Below are 17,127 nucleotides of genomic sequence, written 5' to 3' on the forward strand. Positions count from 1 at the left end.
TGCGCAGATAAAAGACTGGCATTTCCCCAACATGATGAAAACAGAGCATCAAATCTCGGAAAGATCCTCTATCACCCTGACTTTTAAAAATCTCCTAAATAAAAAGGTTCAACCTTTTAAATTCCCCATTGATTTAGGTGCTGCGCTTCTGTGCCGTTGGGTTTTTGGGTTTTAATTAAAGTAAAGGGTATGGGGCCTTTTAAAATGAAGGTTTAGCTTTAAAAGCCGGGGTGAGAGCAGTGCTTCTAGGAATGAGTGCTGTGTTCGTGGCTTATATTTTTTTAATGGACTGAGGTGAAAGAATTTCCTTATTGTCTGCACAGATGAACCCGTGGCTTGAAACGAAGTTCTTTGAAAAGGAAATTACCTGGGCCGCTGGCGTCTAATGCCAAAGATTGGTTGTGCAGTGGCAAAACCGCTTCAGCATTTCTAAAACGGTGTGGAAAAGTCGTAAGTCAGTTTCAAATTGATTTCTAATCAGATGGAAGAGCAGAATGAATTAAATTGGTTTCCAAGGCTACCAACTGGTGACTACAGTTTGAGATAATTGTTAAAAACACCTGGTTCAACAGTGTCTGACATTCAGCTGTTTGGATGGTTCATTGAACTGATTGATTCAATTCAATCATAACTCTTTTTTTTTTTTTAACAGTAACCTTATTAATGCTGATTATCAGTTGTTTTTTTTTATTTAATTTGAATTATAATTTAAACAAAAGTCATTACAAGTGATTCAGTTCAAAATAACCTGTTTAAAATAATTATTTATTTCCATACACCTTGTGTTTCTGTAACTGTTTCTTCAAAACCAAACACAGATTTTGCCTCAGGCCATGTGAATGTCAGATTGGGTTGTTTGGATGGTTCATTTAATTGATTCACTGATTTGTTTTAGCCATAAGTTCCTAAGAGTCTCTGTGAGACATTTACATGTTCTTCCTTTTTCTTACAGGAACCCATTTAAGCAGATTCTATAACAAAGATTTACAAATCTTGCGTTTCTAAATTGTATTCGATTAATTATTAGTCTCACAGTTTAAACAGTCAAAAGTTACAGTTACGTGATGCGAATAAGTTCAAGTGAATCATTCAAAAGATCCAGTTTATTCACATATTCATTGTGTTTCTGTAAAACCAAACAGATATTGTCTTGGCCTGTGTGAATGTCAGATTGGTTTGTTTGGATGGTTCATTTAACTGATTCATTGATTCGTTTGAGTCATAACTCCCTGAGAGTCATGCTTTTTTTCATTTATGTTTTTTTTTTTTTTTAAACAGGAATCCCATTAACGCTGATTATATAACAAAAATTGTCAGTTGTTTCTGATTGCATTTGATTCATCATTTACACTTGAAACTCTCAAAAGTTGTTACAATCAAGTGATTCAATTCAGTGTAACTGAATCATTCAAAAGAACCAGGTTAAACGAATGATTCATTCACATACGTATTGTGTTTCTGTAAATGTTTTACCTCAAAACCAAGAAGATTGGTCTCAGGCTGTGTGAATGTCAGGTTGGTTTGTTTAGATGGTTAATTTAACTGATTCACTGATTCATTTGAGTCAACTCCCTGAGAGTCATGCTTTTTTTAATTGGAACCCCCATAATGCTGATTATATAGCAAAAATGGTGCATGACTGCATTTGATTCATCATTTACAGTTTAAACTCCCAAAAGTTGTTACAATCAAGTGATTCATTCTAAAGAAACAAAAAAGAATTTAAAAGAGTGATTCATTCACATACACGTTGTGCTTCTGAATGTCAGGTTGGATGCTTTGGATAGTTCATTTAACTGATTCGCTGATTTGTTTGAGTCATAACTCCCTAAGAGTCTCTGTGAGATATTTACATTGTCTTTTTTCTTACAGGAACCCCTTAAAACTGATTATATAACAAAGGTCAGATCTTGTGTTTGTTTGGATTTGATTCATCAGTCTCACAATTTAAACTCTCCAAAGTTCTTACAATCAAGTCATTTTAATCAGTTCAACTCAATCATTCAAAAGAACCAGTTCAAAAGATTAATTCACATACATGCTGCGTTTCTGTAACCTGTGTTTGTTTCTTTAAAAGCAAATCCAGATTTTGTCTCAGGCCATGTGAATGTCAGTATGTGCTCTAGGTCTGTGTGTGGGTGTGTGTGTGTGTGTGTGTGTCACTACAGGCCAAGTGTTTGTTCAGTGGTTCTTGGTCACACTGTTGGTTTAGACACGGGTTTAATTATGCATCAAAGTGGATTATAGGACTTCTGGCCATATGTTTCACCATGGCGTGGCTACAGATCAGAACTGGCAATGAGAAGGTTGCTTGTTCAAGCCTCATATGGAGTGAGCCATTATGAGCCTTTGAGCAAGGCACTTTGCATAATTCCTGTGCCATATGAAAAACTGCAAATTAATGTGACTGCTAACAGCCAGCTTTCTCTAGATATTATAAAACACCTTTTTTCAAGGCCTGTAATACATGTGCTTCATGTCAGTTTGGATAAACGTGTCTGCTAGATGGCTGCTTACTAATTTGCAGAATATTATTAGACTTCTTGTGCTGATTTGGGGAAAATTTGTGGAATTATGTTAAATTGATTTGAATACGATTAAATAAATAGAGCTCAGAGAAAAATAGTGTTATTGGTTTAATCAAATTAGCCCAAATATGATGTGTATATATATATATATATATATATAATTCTTTTCCCTGGTTTCCCTTATTTTTTAAAATGTGTATGGATTTTAAAATTATTTATATTAATATTGTGTAATAAACACATGCAACGGATTTGTAGAATTTAATGAATGTCAAATATTTCCATGGAAATGTTCTGTGGAGTTCTGCAAGCCCAGATTCCTTATATACTGTTATTTTTTCCAAGCTATAAGGAAGCTGAAGGCAATATTTTTTAGGCCAACAACATTTTTACAGTTCTTCCCATGAACTCTCCCCAGGTTCTCTAATGGAAAATATAGAAGATGCTGGAGTACTTAAAGCAAAAGATCAAAAATATCAGGTTGTTCGGTCAATGGTAGCATTGATTTCTACTGACTTAAACACCCTAGAATATGATGTTTGGGGTATTAAGCAATGCTCAGAATGGCCCTAGACCATGTTATGATATGAAATAATCATGAGTCATGTAGCAAAGCTTTAAAACACCTTCCATCAGTATTTCTGTAGTGACAGGTTTCACATAGGCCACTAAACAATTTATCAGATTGGATTTTCACATTTCCCAGGAAACCCCAGACACTCGCACAGGTGAAGACGAGCAACATAAACCCGCATCTACTGTTTTCACGATGACTATTATGACTACACCCATGCGGCTGTGAGAAAAAGTTTATTCTTCAAAACATCACAGATGTCTCATCAATGTCAAACATTCTGTTCTAACAGGCAAATATGCATATAACAGTGCAGGTTTATGTGTGTGTGCCTTCTGCGTTTGGTTTCCCCTTCAAGCAATTCTCCTCCAATCAGAAGTGCTCATTTTCATTCAGGTGGCATCCGGATAAACTAAACAAATAATTCTGCTCTGGTATTTGGGATTTCGTGAAAGACCCTGCCCTCACCTCAGGGGCACCAATCACAGCAGACGACCACCGGATGAGTGATTAGACGCCAGGCTTGATTTGACCTTCAGGCTTTGTGTTGGCAAGCTTTAAAAAAAAAAACAAAAAAGAGTGTGACATGATCTCTTGATCTCCCTCCCTGTCTCAGCTTAGACAGCAACACATTTTCTTTTTTGATTGCCTGCACATACAAGATTCACTCCCTCTGAATAGAAAGCAGCTCTGAAGTCTTTTCAGAGGGTTTTTACTTTTAGGACTTGATAGTTTTATTTTTGCTTTGCTGAGACTGTGAAGTGATTGATTTAGTTTGTCAAACTATGATGAGTGCTTGTGAGCAATTGTACTAAATGATCATCACAGGTTATTGCATTCAATACAAATACCATTTAAAGTTCCACTTTCAAGTCCCATGGCCTTGGGTGATTCCCCTTAAACTTACTTACAGTATGCTTGTCCATGGTATATATATATATATATTTATTAAAAAGTGAAACATTACAGCATTTACTTTTTATCAGCTGCAAACTAAAAGTAAGCCTATGATGGGAGAATGACTCTTGCTTATTGGTTTAAAACAACCATGATGTTTTCTTGACTAAAATGTTAGTCTTAAACTCTGTGTAAAACAATAATAAATATATGGTCTAAGTTTGTCACACCACAGAAAAATGTGTTATTAACCACCCAGGCAAATTTAAATGTTAAAAAAAAACACCAAGTAAATAAAATAAGTGAAAATCTTTATATTAAAAAAATAAAAAATAAAAAATAAGCACTATTCTCTGCTCTCAAATGCTGGGGGCGTGTCTGCGGTCTGTGCTGAAACCACACCCACTTGTGGGAAAGCTGCCGCCTCGCTCAACTGTCAAATACAAATACATTTTTAATAAGGAGACTTGAGCTGTTTTGCAAATTACCGCAACCGATAATATGCATTTACGTGGCAAAGGTATAGCTAGCTAGCAAACTGTAGTCTATAGTAATTAACAGTAATGACAGTAACTCGAGATATGCGCTTTAGCTCTGATAGAGTTAGGGGAGGGGCTGTGCTCTGTGGCTCCATTGCATCATCAAGATTTGATTTTAGGCCCACCCAAAAAATCCTGAGCACAAAAATAGTGATAAACTGTTTAACGGTTTCCACAATTCAGTAGTTCACAGTCTTTGTAATTTGTTTTCAGCAACACATTTCTAACATTTATAATGTGTTTAGAAACAATTTTCTAAATTGCTTTTTACTAAAGCAATAAACCCCAAGATGTGAAGAGGAGTGCCTAAAACTGCCTTAGCTGTTATATATTCACTGTAAACCACGGCTTCATGGGGCTTTTTGTTTTTATAAAACGGTTACTCCATATACGTAGTAAGGTTTTACTACATTAAACAGCGCTAATAAAGTGTAACAATATTAATAAAAACAGTATTCTTCCACCAAACAATGTAGTTCCATAGAAAGTTGTGGTTGCAATAAAGTGATCGCCATGTAACACATAAAAGTAAACAAAGGTGTATGTTTGTTAAATAAAATAATTAGCAACAGCTTTGAATGTGGCTCAACCAATCAGAATCAAGGACCGGACCTTCCTGACTTTAACTCTAATATCTTTTGTTAAAATCTGCTTTATGTGTGACTTTTTATTAGCTATATGTGAGTTGAATCATATTAATGAATGTATGTCTTTATAAAGCAAAACTGCAACAAAAGAACTCAGTTGCGTCATTTTTTTTTTTTACGTTTCGAGATCACTGGTCTACCGATTTGACAGCTCATATTCACTATTTCACACACACACACACACACACACACACACACACACACACAATATATATACACTACCGCTACCAAAAGTTTGGGGTCAGTACATTTTTATTGTTTTTTTTTTTTTTTTTTTTTTAATTAATACTTTTATTCACCAAGGATGTATTAAGTTAATAATTAAAAGTTTATTAAAAGTTAATAATAAATAATTTACATTGTTATAAAATATTTATATTTTGAATAAACACTGTACTTTTTAAACTTATTCATGAAAGAATCCTGAAAAAAAAATTATAGGTTCCAAAAAATATTTGGCAGCACAACTGTTGATATTATCCAACATTGATCATTCTAATAATAAATCCGCATATTAGAATGATTTCTGAAGGATCATGTGACACTTAAGACTGGAGTAACAGCTGATAAAAATTCAGCTTTTCTATTTTAAAGTATGTTAAAATAAAAAAACATTATTTTATATTGTAAAAACATTTTGCAATATTACTGTTTTTTTTTTCTATATTTTTAATCAAATAAATGCAGCCTTGATGAGCATAAGAGACTTCTTTAAAGACTATTACAAGTCTTACTGACCCCAAACTTTTGAACAGTAGTGTATATATATATATATAAGCAATATACAATAGACGTCAGATATGGCTGTATATCGGCACGGCTGTGATTTGGCTGTAGGCATGAGGTCGCATATGTAAAGTCTACGAGTGTGATATTGCATTTATATAACAGTTCAATGGCACAAGTGTGTAAATACATAAAATAACAACCGTTGGTCTTTAAAAGCCCTCTTTTCTGCAGAACTGCTTCCTTCCGCCATAAAATCAGAGTTTGACAGATGAACGGCTGAGCCCAAGCCTCCAATACTAATTCCAAAACATCACATTAGAACTCATAACGAAGGAATGTTGAGTTGCTTCATTGAAAGCTTATTGTATTGCTGTATTAAAAAGTGTGTGTTATGTTTAGTATTGAGAGAAAGATTGACTAAGAGATCATGATTACCTGCATCTGATACAGCAGTAGTTCCCAACCACATTCCTGGAGGCCCCCCAACACTGCATGTTTTCCATGTCTCCTTAATCAAACATGATCATCAGCTCATTAGTAGAGACTACAAGACCTGAAAATGGTGTGTCAGACAAAGGAGAGGTGCAAAATGTGCAGTGGTGGGGGGCCTCCAGGACCGTTGTTGGGATACAGCATTCATTCTTCAATCTCATATCACAATAAATCAATGTCCGATACTCTTTTGTCGATTATCTACTCGATTATCTAACCTTTCATCTGTTATGAGCGATTTCTGATGACAGCGCTGCTGATGCTGCGTACAAGCTGGTTTTGAAAGAAAAAATAACTTCCTTACTGATAACTCGTAAAACAGTCTCGTCACCATCTAATGGCAGAATAATGTAACTAAAATCACCATCATAAAAAACACATGCACACACACTGTTTCCTAATACTAAATACTACTATTATTTATCTAAATATTATTTATTGAATCATATAAGTTCAGGCAATTCAGTCTAAACACAGGCAGGTCTCTGATATACAGCACTGAATCTACATTAACATGATTAGATTTTTTAGACTATTTGTTCTGGAACAAATAATACATAAATGAGACCAAAGACTGCCCATTAGATTTACCCAAAACAAATTACATCTCATGTTTAACCACTGCAAAGACATCTGAGCCAGCGGTAAATTTAGAAAGATCTGGCCAAGTTGAGACGCTATCTTATCATAGATGTTATCTTTATTAACAAACCACATATTTGAAGTCCAAACAAGTACATTCTCGCCTGAAAAGCTCTACATTCCGTGACACAAGAGTATTATTTTTAACATTGTAGACATTGTAGTGGATTTGGACATCCGCCATGACATGCTTCGGCAAATGGTGAAACAGCTGTTGGAGTTCTGTTGGACTGTAATATCACTCTATCTATCTATCTATCTATCTAAATATATATATATAAGTACTGACTCATAAGAGTAATTTGTTCTTGAACTGGACTGTGGTCGCTTTGTATTTTTGTTTACTTGTGCAGCCTGCAAATGGAACTCATTAGAAATATGCTTCTAGCCATTATTTTGCGGTAGACGTCTTATTATTGCATCACATTCAATGCAGACAGCTCAGGTAAAATATGATTTTTTTTAGGCGCTGAAGCTTCAGCAGGGGGGGAGAACCGTTCACGAAGAGCAGTGCAAGAAACACTGGCCCACAGTGTGAACACAGACAGCTTGACAGCCGATCAGAACAATTACATATATATGCCATTACTGCACTGAGAAAACCACGATTTTTAAGGACCAAAGGTTTTAGGAGGGAAAGGACTGATCCAAAAAGCCTCATTACAGGGACAGTTCACCTAGAATGAAAATTCTGTCATCATTTACTCATGTCATTGCAAACCTCTATACTGTATGTGGCTACTTTCCTCACACAAAGCTATCCCTTCAAGTGTCAGTGAAGAGCTGAACTAGCATTTCGAGCACCATAAACAGCCTTCCTGCAAAAATCCTTTAAAGATAAAAGATCAACAAATCACCTTGGAAACATTACATGGCACATCCGCCCTGCACGTAGCACTCGGCTCCGAACGCAAACGCACCGCAATTACACCTTACAGTAAGGTGTGCGCAGCCGACTCTCTGAAAATCAATCATTTGGGATTGTTTTTTACAGTTTTAATGGGTTCCTGTGACCTTGCACCTTGTATTCTTTGGAGTGGAAAGCACTTCAGACTTCAGCCTGTCGATTTTCCGATTTTAGAAATAAGTTGTGGCCAAATCATCCGGGTCAACAGAAACCCAGCCAAAAAGTTTAGAATTGGGAACTTCAGGCATTTATCCAGAAGGCAAGATATGCTTTTAAAATAAATGTCTCCATCGTTTTGATATATGCGGTGGCTGTTCGTGACAGTAGCAGTTTGTGGGTGAGCTGATCTGTGCTGTGGATGATATCAGACGCCCGGCCTGCATTAGTCTGTCCACTTTATGGCTGCAGCCAGCACTTTCCTTCCTCTTATCTGGCGAGAGTTCAGAAGTGACGGATGCATTAGGACATGCACTAGTAGCTTTCAAGAGCTTAAATCCATTTGCTGGATTATCACTTTGAGCCCCTGTGTAATGACATGGCTCAACCCCAAACATCTTCCAGGATGTCGGACACGAAGGGTCGTTTTTTAACACGACCCGCATGGCCCTTTTTAAAACGCCAACGCTGCTACCATTTGCATTTTTCATCAAGCGTACATAGTTTAACTAATCTAATGTACATCTTGCTCCTTCCTTTATCATCAGACAGTAAAGCATGGCTCTAACAACGCCAAGTGCATGAGTTCAGTTCCCAGGGAAAGCAAGTACTGATTAAATGTATACCTTGAATGCCACTGCAAGTGGCTTTGGATAAAAGTATCTGCAGAGTGCATAAATGTAAACAAAACAAAAAAACAGGTACAACAGTAAACTTTTAACATTCAGAAAATACATTTGCACAATTTATGTACAATTTTTTACACTTTTATTAGTATTATTTTCACTTTTTTTTACTTTTCCCACAATTTTACAGTATTTCAACACTACACTGTAAAAAATAAAAAAACACAATTTGTTGAGTCAGCTTAAAATAATTTGTTACCCTGCTGCCTTAAAATTTTAAGTTCAGTCAACTAAAATGAGTTTAGTCAACTTGAAATGTTAAGTTGTACTAAGTAACAACTTATATATTTGTGTTTGCTAAATTTAACAGATGGGTAAGTAACCCAGCTGCCTTAAAATTTTAAGTTGATTCAACTTAAATATCTAAGTTGTCACTTAGTATAATTTGACATTTCACAGTTAACAGTTGAATAAACTTTTTTTTGAGTTGACTGAACTTAAAATTTTAAGGCAGTCAGGTTACAAATTATTGTAAGTTGACTCAACAAATTGTTTTTTACAGTGTACTTTTTTAAAGCATTTTTAAAAACACTTTAAACAAAGGACGTGTGGAAAAAGCTCAAACAATCAGGGTTAACTAAAACTAAAGCTGAAACAAAAATCATAAAAAAAATACTTGAAATTAATATTGTAAAAATAAAATATCAAAAACTTTTCATTGTAGGTAGTTGCCCAACTATTTTATTTTAGTTTAACTTAATATACTAAAATAACTAAAATAAAATTAATAATTAGAATAATATATATATATATATATATATATATATAAAGCTAAGAAAAATAACAAAATGACTAAAACTCTGAGAGAAAACAGAAAATATAAAAATAAAAACTGATGAGAAATATTGATAAAAGTTATCTATGATACTACTGCAAAAAAAGAAAAAAAAAAAAGAAAAAAAAAATAGAATGACGCTCACAATGTCAAGCTCATGGGTTCAATTCCCAATTAAATTAACTTTTTTTTATTAAAAGTCTGACAAATGCATGTATGTAAATACCGTTACACTCTTAAAAATAAATGTGCTTCACGGTGCCACAGAAGAATGTTTTTTGTTTATATGGTTACATAAAGAACCTTTAACATCTGAAGAACCTTTCTGTTTCACAAAAGGTTCTTTGTGGCAAAAGAAGGTTCTTCAGATTATAAAAAGGTAAGAAAGAGATTTGACTAAATGGTTCTTTGTGGAACCAAAAATGGTTCTTCTACACTGTAAAAAAACAAAACAATTTGTTGAGTCAACTTAAAATAATTTGTTACCTGGCTGCCTTAAAATTTTAAGTTCAGTCAACTCAAAAAAAGTTTATTCAGCTTGAAATGTTAAATTATACTAAGTGACAACTTAGATATTTGAGTTGATTCAACTTAAAATTTTAAGGCAGCTGGGTTACTTACCCAGCTGTTAAGTTTGGCAAACACAAATATCTAAGTTGTTAGTACAACTTAACATTTCAAGTTGACTAAACTTATTTGAGTTGACTGAACTTAAAATTTTAAGGCAGCAGGGTAACAAATTATTTTAAGCTGACTCAATAAATTGTGTTTTTTATTTATGTGAAGAACCTTTTAAAGCACCTTTATTTTTAAAAGTGTAGAGGGTAGTTGAATAACTGACATGACATAAAACACATTAAGTTTTAATTTCGGGTCTTGAAAGTGCATTTGAACTGATCCACAATGTAATGTGAGGGCTAAAGCAACCTCACTTGATTGAAATGTCAAGAAATGGACTCCCAGAAGTGCGCAAAAGCCTCGTAGCCTTCAGAATCACTCGTGTTTTGTCGGGCAAAAATATTCCTCCCACTTACAAGAGACTCCATAATAGTGCAAATCTCTTTAACATCTATTATATTATATATTCAAAGAGGTGTTTGCCCGTTGAAATGTGAGTACCTTACTTTCAGGACATTAATGCTCTGCAATTGAATAACAGAAGAAGTAGTCAATATTAAGGGGGTGGCGGGGCTATCTTAACCCTGAACTCAGGTTACCTTGTGTTTCATCATTTTTTTCAGTTCGCTTGTTTGAATTTGTGCGTGTGCGGGAGAGAAATAATGAAGGCTGTCTTCGCATCATGAGGCCTTTCCCGTGCCGCATTACTCTAGTGCCATCAGACGGCGAGCGAGGCCATCAGCAGCATTGCATCTGTACGACTCTGCTAATTATTCTCCTGCCTTTATTAGACTACAGCCATCAGAGAGAGAAGTGGAAAGACATCATCTCCAGCCTAATTCCCTCTCACCCCCCCAGTCGCACCCCCACCCCCTCTCTCTATCTATCTATCTATTTCCCGTCAGACTCTGGTCTGAATGAGGCCGCTCGCTTTTATCACACAGATTACTTCACAGGGTGACTCCAAGCCATTAAATTCTTATCTGTGTCAGAGCTGAAATATGATGTTTACGGTCCTGTCTGGCTATTAGTGTTAGAATTGAGATCTCATATCCAAGACAGGCTCGGTAGACACCACAGAATTGATTAGGTGACCATGTCGCTTGATTTGAACGTGAAAGCTGTATTACACGCCAAATGATGTACACCGGCCATTAAGACGAACATTAAGTTTAATTATTAGAGACTGTGTGGCTGTGCACAAATGTGAAGCAATATCTCCGCCTGACAACAGTTTGTCAAAGATAAGCTAATTCAATACTAAATGAGACCATTCAAACCAAAACTTTGGATTTCAACATGTGCAATGATGTAAACATCTCTATGGGATGTGCCTGTATTTTCCATATTGCTGTATGTTTTCAGTTCCAGTGATGGTCCATCTGCGCCATCTCATGGCTGATGTGCGTTAATGCAGCTATACTAATTTTGGCGGATGTTTTGTCCATGTGGAATCAGATACAATTTTGTACGAAATACATAAAAGTAAAAATGTTTTAAAAAGTGTTTATGTGTACCATATGTTTTAGCATACGTCTTTAAATATAAATATAAGTATTAAATTAATATATTATGTATGTTTTATATTTTAAAGACCTAAAAAAAAAAAAAAAAAACATTACTAGTAATGTATTAACGCACATATTATATTTCTTGATATTATAATTTCAATTGACATTTTAAATTACATTTTAATTTTAAATTTTATATATATAATTTAGAATATAGAGAGAGAGAGATAGAGAGAGAAATTAAAAGAACACACACATATTATAATTTCTATTAACATTTTTTAATTCCATTGTAATTTTGAAATTATAGTTTAAATTTATATACACACACATATATATATATATATGTGTGTGTGTGTGTGTGTGTGTGTGTGTGTGGTATAGTAAGTTATTATATATATATATATATATATATATATATATATGTGGTATAGTAAGTTTATATATATATATATAACCATTTAAAATCATTACTATATAAATCATTACTAGAGAGAGAGAGAGAAATTGAAAGAACACTATGTATATACACTACCATTCAAAAGTTTGGGGTCAGTAAGACTTGTAATAGTCTTTAAAGAAGTCTCTTATGCTCATCAAGGCTGCATTTATTTGATTAAAAATATAGACAAAAAACAGTAATATTGCAAAATGTTTTTACAATACAAAATAATGTTTTTTATTTTAACATACTTTAAAATAGAATTTATTCCTGTGATGAAAAGCTGAATTTTTATCAGCTGTTACTCCAGTCTTAAGTGTCACATGATCCTTCAGAAATCATTCTAATGTGCGGATTTATTATTAGAATGATCAATGTTGGATAATATCAACAGTTGTGCTGCCAAATATTTTTTGGAACCTGTGTATTTTTTTTTTTTTCAGGATTCTTTCATGAATAAGTTTAAAAAGTACAGTGTTTATTCAAAATATAAATATTTTATAACAATGTAAATTATTTATTATTAACTTTTAATAAACTTTTAATTATTAACTTACTACATCCTTGGTGAATAAAAGTATTCATTTCTTAAAAAAAAAAAAAAAAAAAAAAAAAAAAAAAAAAAAGAAAGAAACAATAAAAATGTACTGACCCCAAACTTTTGAACGGTAGTGTATATGACCAATTAAAATCATTACTATATAAATCATTACTAGAGAGAGAGAGAGAAATTAAAAGAACACACACATATTATAATTTCTATTAACATTTTTCAATTCCATTCCAATTCTAAAAATTATAGTTTAAATTTATATACACACACATATATATGGATATATGGTATAGTAAGTTGTAAGTAATATGGCCAATTAAAATCATTACTATATATATATATATATATATATATATATATATATATATACATACATACATCATATATAATTATATATATATATATGAATTTCTATCAAAATTGAGTTTTTAAGTTACATTATATTCATTGTAATATTTTTCAAACTAAAAAATATTAGCAGAGTTGCGCTAAAGTTCGTATTCTGCTGTATCCATGGAGTTTACTTATCAACGTGTCTGCCGCTGAACTCCCGTCACTGTTGCGCCTCGCTGATATTTACGACGCTTTCGTTCGGAAGACGGCAGTATGCGGGCACACATGTGGAGTGCGGCGTGTGTTTCAGCATTCAGAGTCCTGACTCGAGTTTGTGTGTCATCACAGCGGGTTAAGACACCCCTACCGGTGTTTACAGCCCACAATATCTCTCTCTTCAGTCCATGTACCTTTGTGCTCACCAAGGGTTTGATGTCAAGACGACCTCACAGCAGGAAGATGTCACAGACCTTGGCGCAGCGGATGGTCTGGGTAGATCTGGAGGTAAACAGCAGCAGATAAACACAATAAACAGGACAGTACATTGTTTATAAGATTTAGCTGACTCGCTTTTAAATCGAAAATCAAGATTTTTTTTTTCAACGAAACGTTAGGCCTAACGTTACATGGCAAACGCCTGTGTGATCGAGCTTGACAGCTGTTTTCACGTTGGATGCTCAATGAATTTGCATGGGTTTTTATAAAATACAGTATGTAAAACATTCAAAATGATCATTGCATCCCTTTTCGAATGTACGATCTGCTTATATAGCAAGTCCAGCACAATCTATTCATGTCAAAAACTTTAGACAAGATTTAGATTTAGATTATCACTGCAGCTGATACCCAGCTGACCTGCTTGTTTACCAGTTTTTGCACGTCGTCTTTGGTTTTGGATTTAGCCTACGCAGGAATTTTATCCAGAAACTCTTTACAGTTAAATATGGCCTAATGTGATCATGCAGTTGTGGGATTGACTAGTTTTCTGTGATGCATATTAACGCCACAGTATTTCCTGTTTCAGATGACAGGGCTGGATATAGAGAAAGACCAGATCATTGAGATGGCTTGCATCGTTACAGATTCTGACCTGAACATCATTGCAGAGGTGGGTGATTTGTTTTTTTTTTTTTTCATTGCATAATAAAACTAAGCATAAATCCCATGCATTCAGAATTAGTGTTTGTGACTTTATTTAATATATTTTACTTTTAGGGGTGATCTATGTACTATTGTTCACCTATAAATTGACATAATTGGCTTTATAGTTAAGTTCATTTATAAATTATGTTAACTTAATTCGTATCATGTCTGTTTTTATGCGTACTGTGCTATGTGTATATATGTTTATTATTGTCACTAGTATACCAGTGTCAAATTTCTATCCTATGACCACTAGAATGGACAATAAATGTTTAAACAAATAAATGTAACATTATAGCCACGCAGTGGAAGGGGGGAAAAAATGTGTTTTTCTTCCAGGGAAAATCCGAATATTGATGACTCGTTGCACTACAAATTTGTCCAATCAAATACAGCCTAGGACAAGAATGTGCCTCCCCCAAAATACCATGTGCATGTAATTTGTCTCACCCCAAATAAAAATATGTTAATGCAAGACAAATGTCTATTACACTAGGCCTTTAAAGCTATTGCATTGTTGGTTGTTGTAGGGACCAAATCTGATAATCAACCAACCAGACGAGCTGCTTGATGGCATGTCAGACTGGTGCAAAGAGCATCATGGGAAGGTGAGTACACATTGACACACCTGCGGAGTGTTTTCTGTTTGTGTGAATGTGCCTGTCTGTGCTCGATGTGTGTTGTGTGATTGTGTTCCTGTTTGATGTGCCAGTCAGGGTTGACTCAGGCTGTCAGGGACAGTCTCATCACTCTCCAGCAGGCGGAGTACGAATTCCTGTCTTTCGTCCGACAGCACACGCCACCCGGACAGTGTCCTCTCGCAGGTGACCAACAACCCGCTTAATGTTTTGTCTTCCTAATATGAATTTTTTCCTCTCACTTTTTGTGAGTTTATATCTCCCAGTTCTAACTTTTTCTTCAGAATTGTGAGTTATAAACTTGCTTTTACATCCCGAATTTTTTTGTTGTTGTTGTTTTTCAGAGTTCTGTTTACGTCTCGCAGTTTTGACGACCTTTCTCAGAATTCTGACTTTACGTTTTGCAATTCTTTTCTTTTTATGAAAAAGACTTTTTATCTCACAATTTTGACTTTTTTCCTTTAGAATTGCAAGTTATAAACATGTCATTGTGAGTTTACCTCCCCTTTTTTTACTTGCTCCTCAGAATAGCAAGATACATTTGCTTGCATTTGTGAGTTTTTTTCTTAGAATTTTAAGAACTCTGTTTTGACTTTTTTTATTTTATTTTTTTTTTTACTTTACATCTGACAATTCTTTTTTTTTTGCCACAGTAGAAAAATAAAAAAAAGATTTCAGATTTTTTTATTATTCAGATTTTTTGTAATTCAGATTTCTTAGAATCTCGTAATTCTGACTATATTCTGAATGAATGAAAAAAAAGTCTGAATTGTGATATATAATTTGTGTGGTTCTTCATCCACAGGAAACTCTGTTCACGCCGATAAGAAGTTTCTGGATAAGTACATGCCGCAGTTCATGCGACATTTGCACTATCGCATCATAGACGTGAGCACTATTAAAGAGCTGTCCAGGTATTTTCCCCATTTAGGTTTAATCAGATGACCGAGCAACCTCTGTTGCCACATTAATGCATGCAGACATGCTTCAGCATGAACTAAAGAGACTGTTTTAAAAAGTACAGGAAGTAGGTGGTAATATTAAAATACTTTATCCTTTTTTTTCCCCATTCTCTTTCCTAGGCGATGGTATCCAGAGGAGTACAGTCTTGCACCACAGAAAAAATCATCACACAGGTCTGTGTGCATCACATAGGTGTTTTACAGCGCAGCTGTATTATTGAATGCCATGTTAAGCATAGCAAAGGATCCTTTCATGTACTCCTTAAATATTTAAACCTAAAGAAGAGCTGTTTTGTCTAATCTCAGAATGATGTTGTGTCCGTTTGAATTTTCAGGGCGCTGGAAGACATCCAGGAGAGCATAAAAGAACTGAAGTTTTACAGAGCGAATGTTTTCAAAGTGAAGGAGAAGAGAAAAATAGTCGAAAATGGTGATAAGACATCTGTGAAATAATCTCCAAGATGATCTGGAGTGGTTTTAGGATCTTGTGCCGAATTCTCACGTTTGGATGAAAGCCTGTGCGAATTTTGAGAGAATGAGAGCAAAGCTTCACGTCGACGTCCCAAATGTTTGTTTCCTGTTTTATTCGTTGAGTCTGCAAGTAGCTTAGTTTAAAAAGAGAGAAAAATCCAAAAAGTTCAAAATGATGCAAATAACTCATTGTTTTGAACAAGTTGCTTTTTATCCTTTGTGTTCCTCTTTAGAAATCTGGTTTGCTGCTGGATCATGTCAGTGTGCAGTAATGAAACAAAAGTGTGTTTGCATAAGTTCTTCTGTCTGAGAGTGTTGTCATTACACCCCTTGTTTTTTGAAATAAAAATCATTTGTTGCGGTTGTTGGACGGTATTCAATATGGTTTTGCTGAAATTTTGTTGCTGGCCTATACCTACAGTAGTTGAACCATACAGCAGATGGCAGTATACAGTCAGGTACAGTAATATCTAGAGCACCGGTGAGTGGGTTGACGAGTAAAAATATAACGTTTTTGAGACCTTATATTCAAGTTCAATATTCGCTTAAAAGGATATTAAATTGAGGAAAAATGGGAGGAATATTATATTATCTAGAATTAAATGAAAAAGCTGGCTGAATGGTATATAGCAACTACCATATTAGTTTCACTATTGCTTCATCTAGACATAAAGTTATGCTGTTCCGAATTTCGCCTTTCTCTTTATGGCAGGCGGATGTGCGGGAGGATTTAGTGACGTCACCCGACGCGAAAAGTTGTTTGAGGCAGCGTAAGTTGCAACGTTTAATTACAAAGACTGAACTTATTGTCTGTAGAATAATATGGCTTTGTGAACGTGTACAAAAATACAACAAACCCTAATAGCACAGGTACATCACAGAGA

At 34.6% G+C, this 17,127-nt stretch overlaps 1 protein-coding gene across 1 annotated transcript; it reads left to right on the plus strand.

Moving 5' to 3' along the window:
* Positions 1–13,277: 13,277 nt before the first annotated feature.
* smfn (small fragment nuclease) lies at positions 13,278–16,618 on the plus strand. Its single transcript, XM_051120640.1, has 7 exons — positions 13,278–13,533; positions 14,054–14,137; positions 14,703–14,780; positions 14,885–14,996; positions 15,616–15,724; positions 15,893–15,946; positions 16,108–16,618. The coding sequence occupies exons 1-7, from the start codon at positions 13,303–13,305 to the stop codon at positions 16,223–16,225; spliced, it is 786 nt and encodes a 261-aa protein (XP_050976597.1). The 5' UTR covers positions 13,278–13,302; the 3' UTR covers positions 16,226–16,618.
* The last annotated feature ends 509 nt before the right edge of the window (positions 16,619–17,127 follow it).

This window comes from Labeo rohita, chromosome 10 (genome assembly GCF_022985175.1).
Source record: "Labeo rohita strain BAU-BD-2019 chromosome 10, IGBB_LRoh.1.0, whole genome shotgun sequence".
Classification (NCBI taxonomy): domain Eukaryota; kingdom Metazoa; phylum Chordata; class Actinopteri; order Cypriniformes; family Cyprinidae; genus Labeo; species Labeo rohita.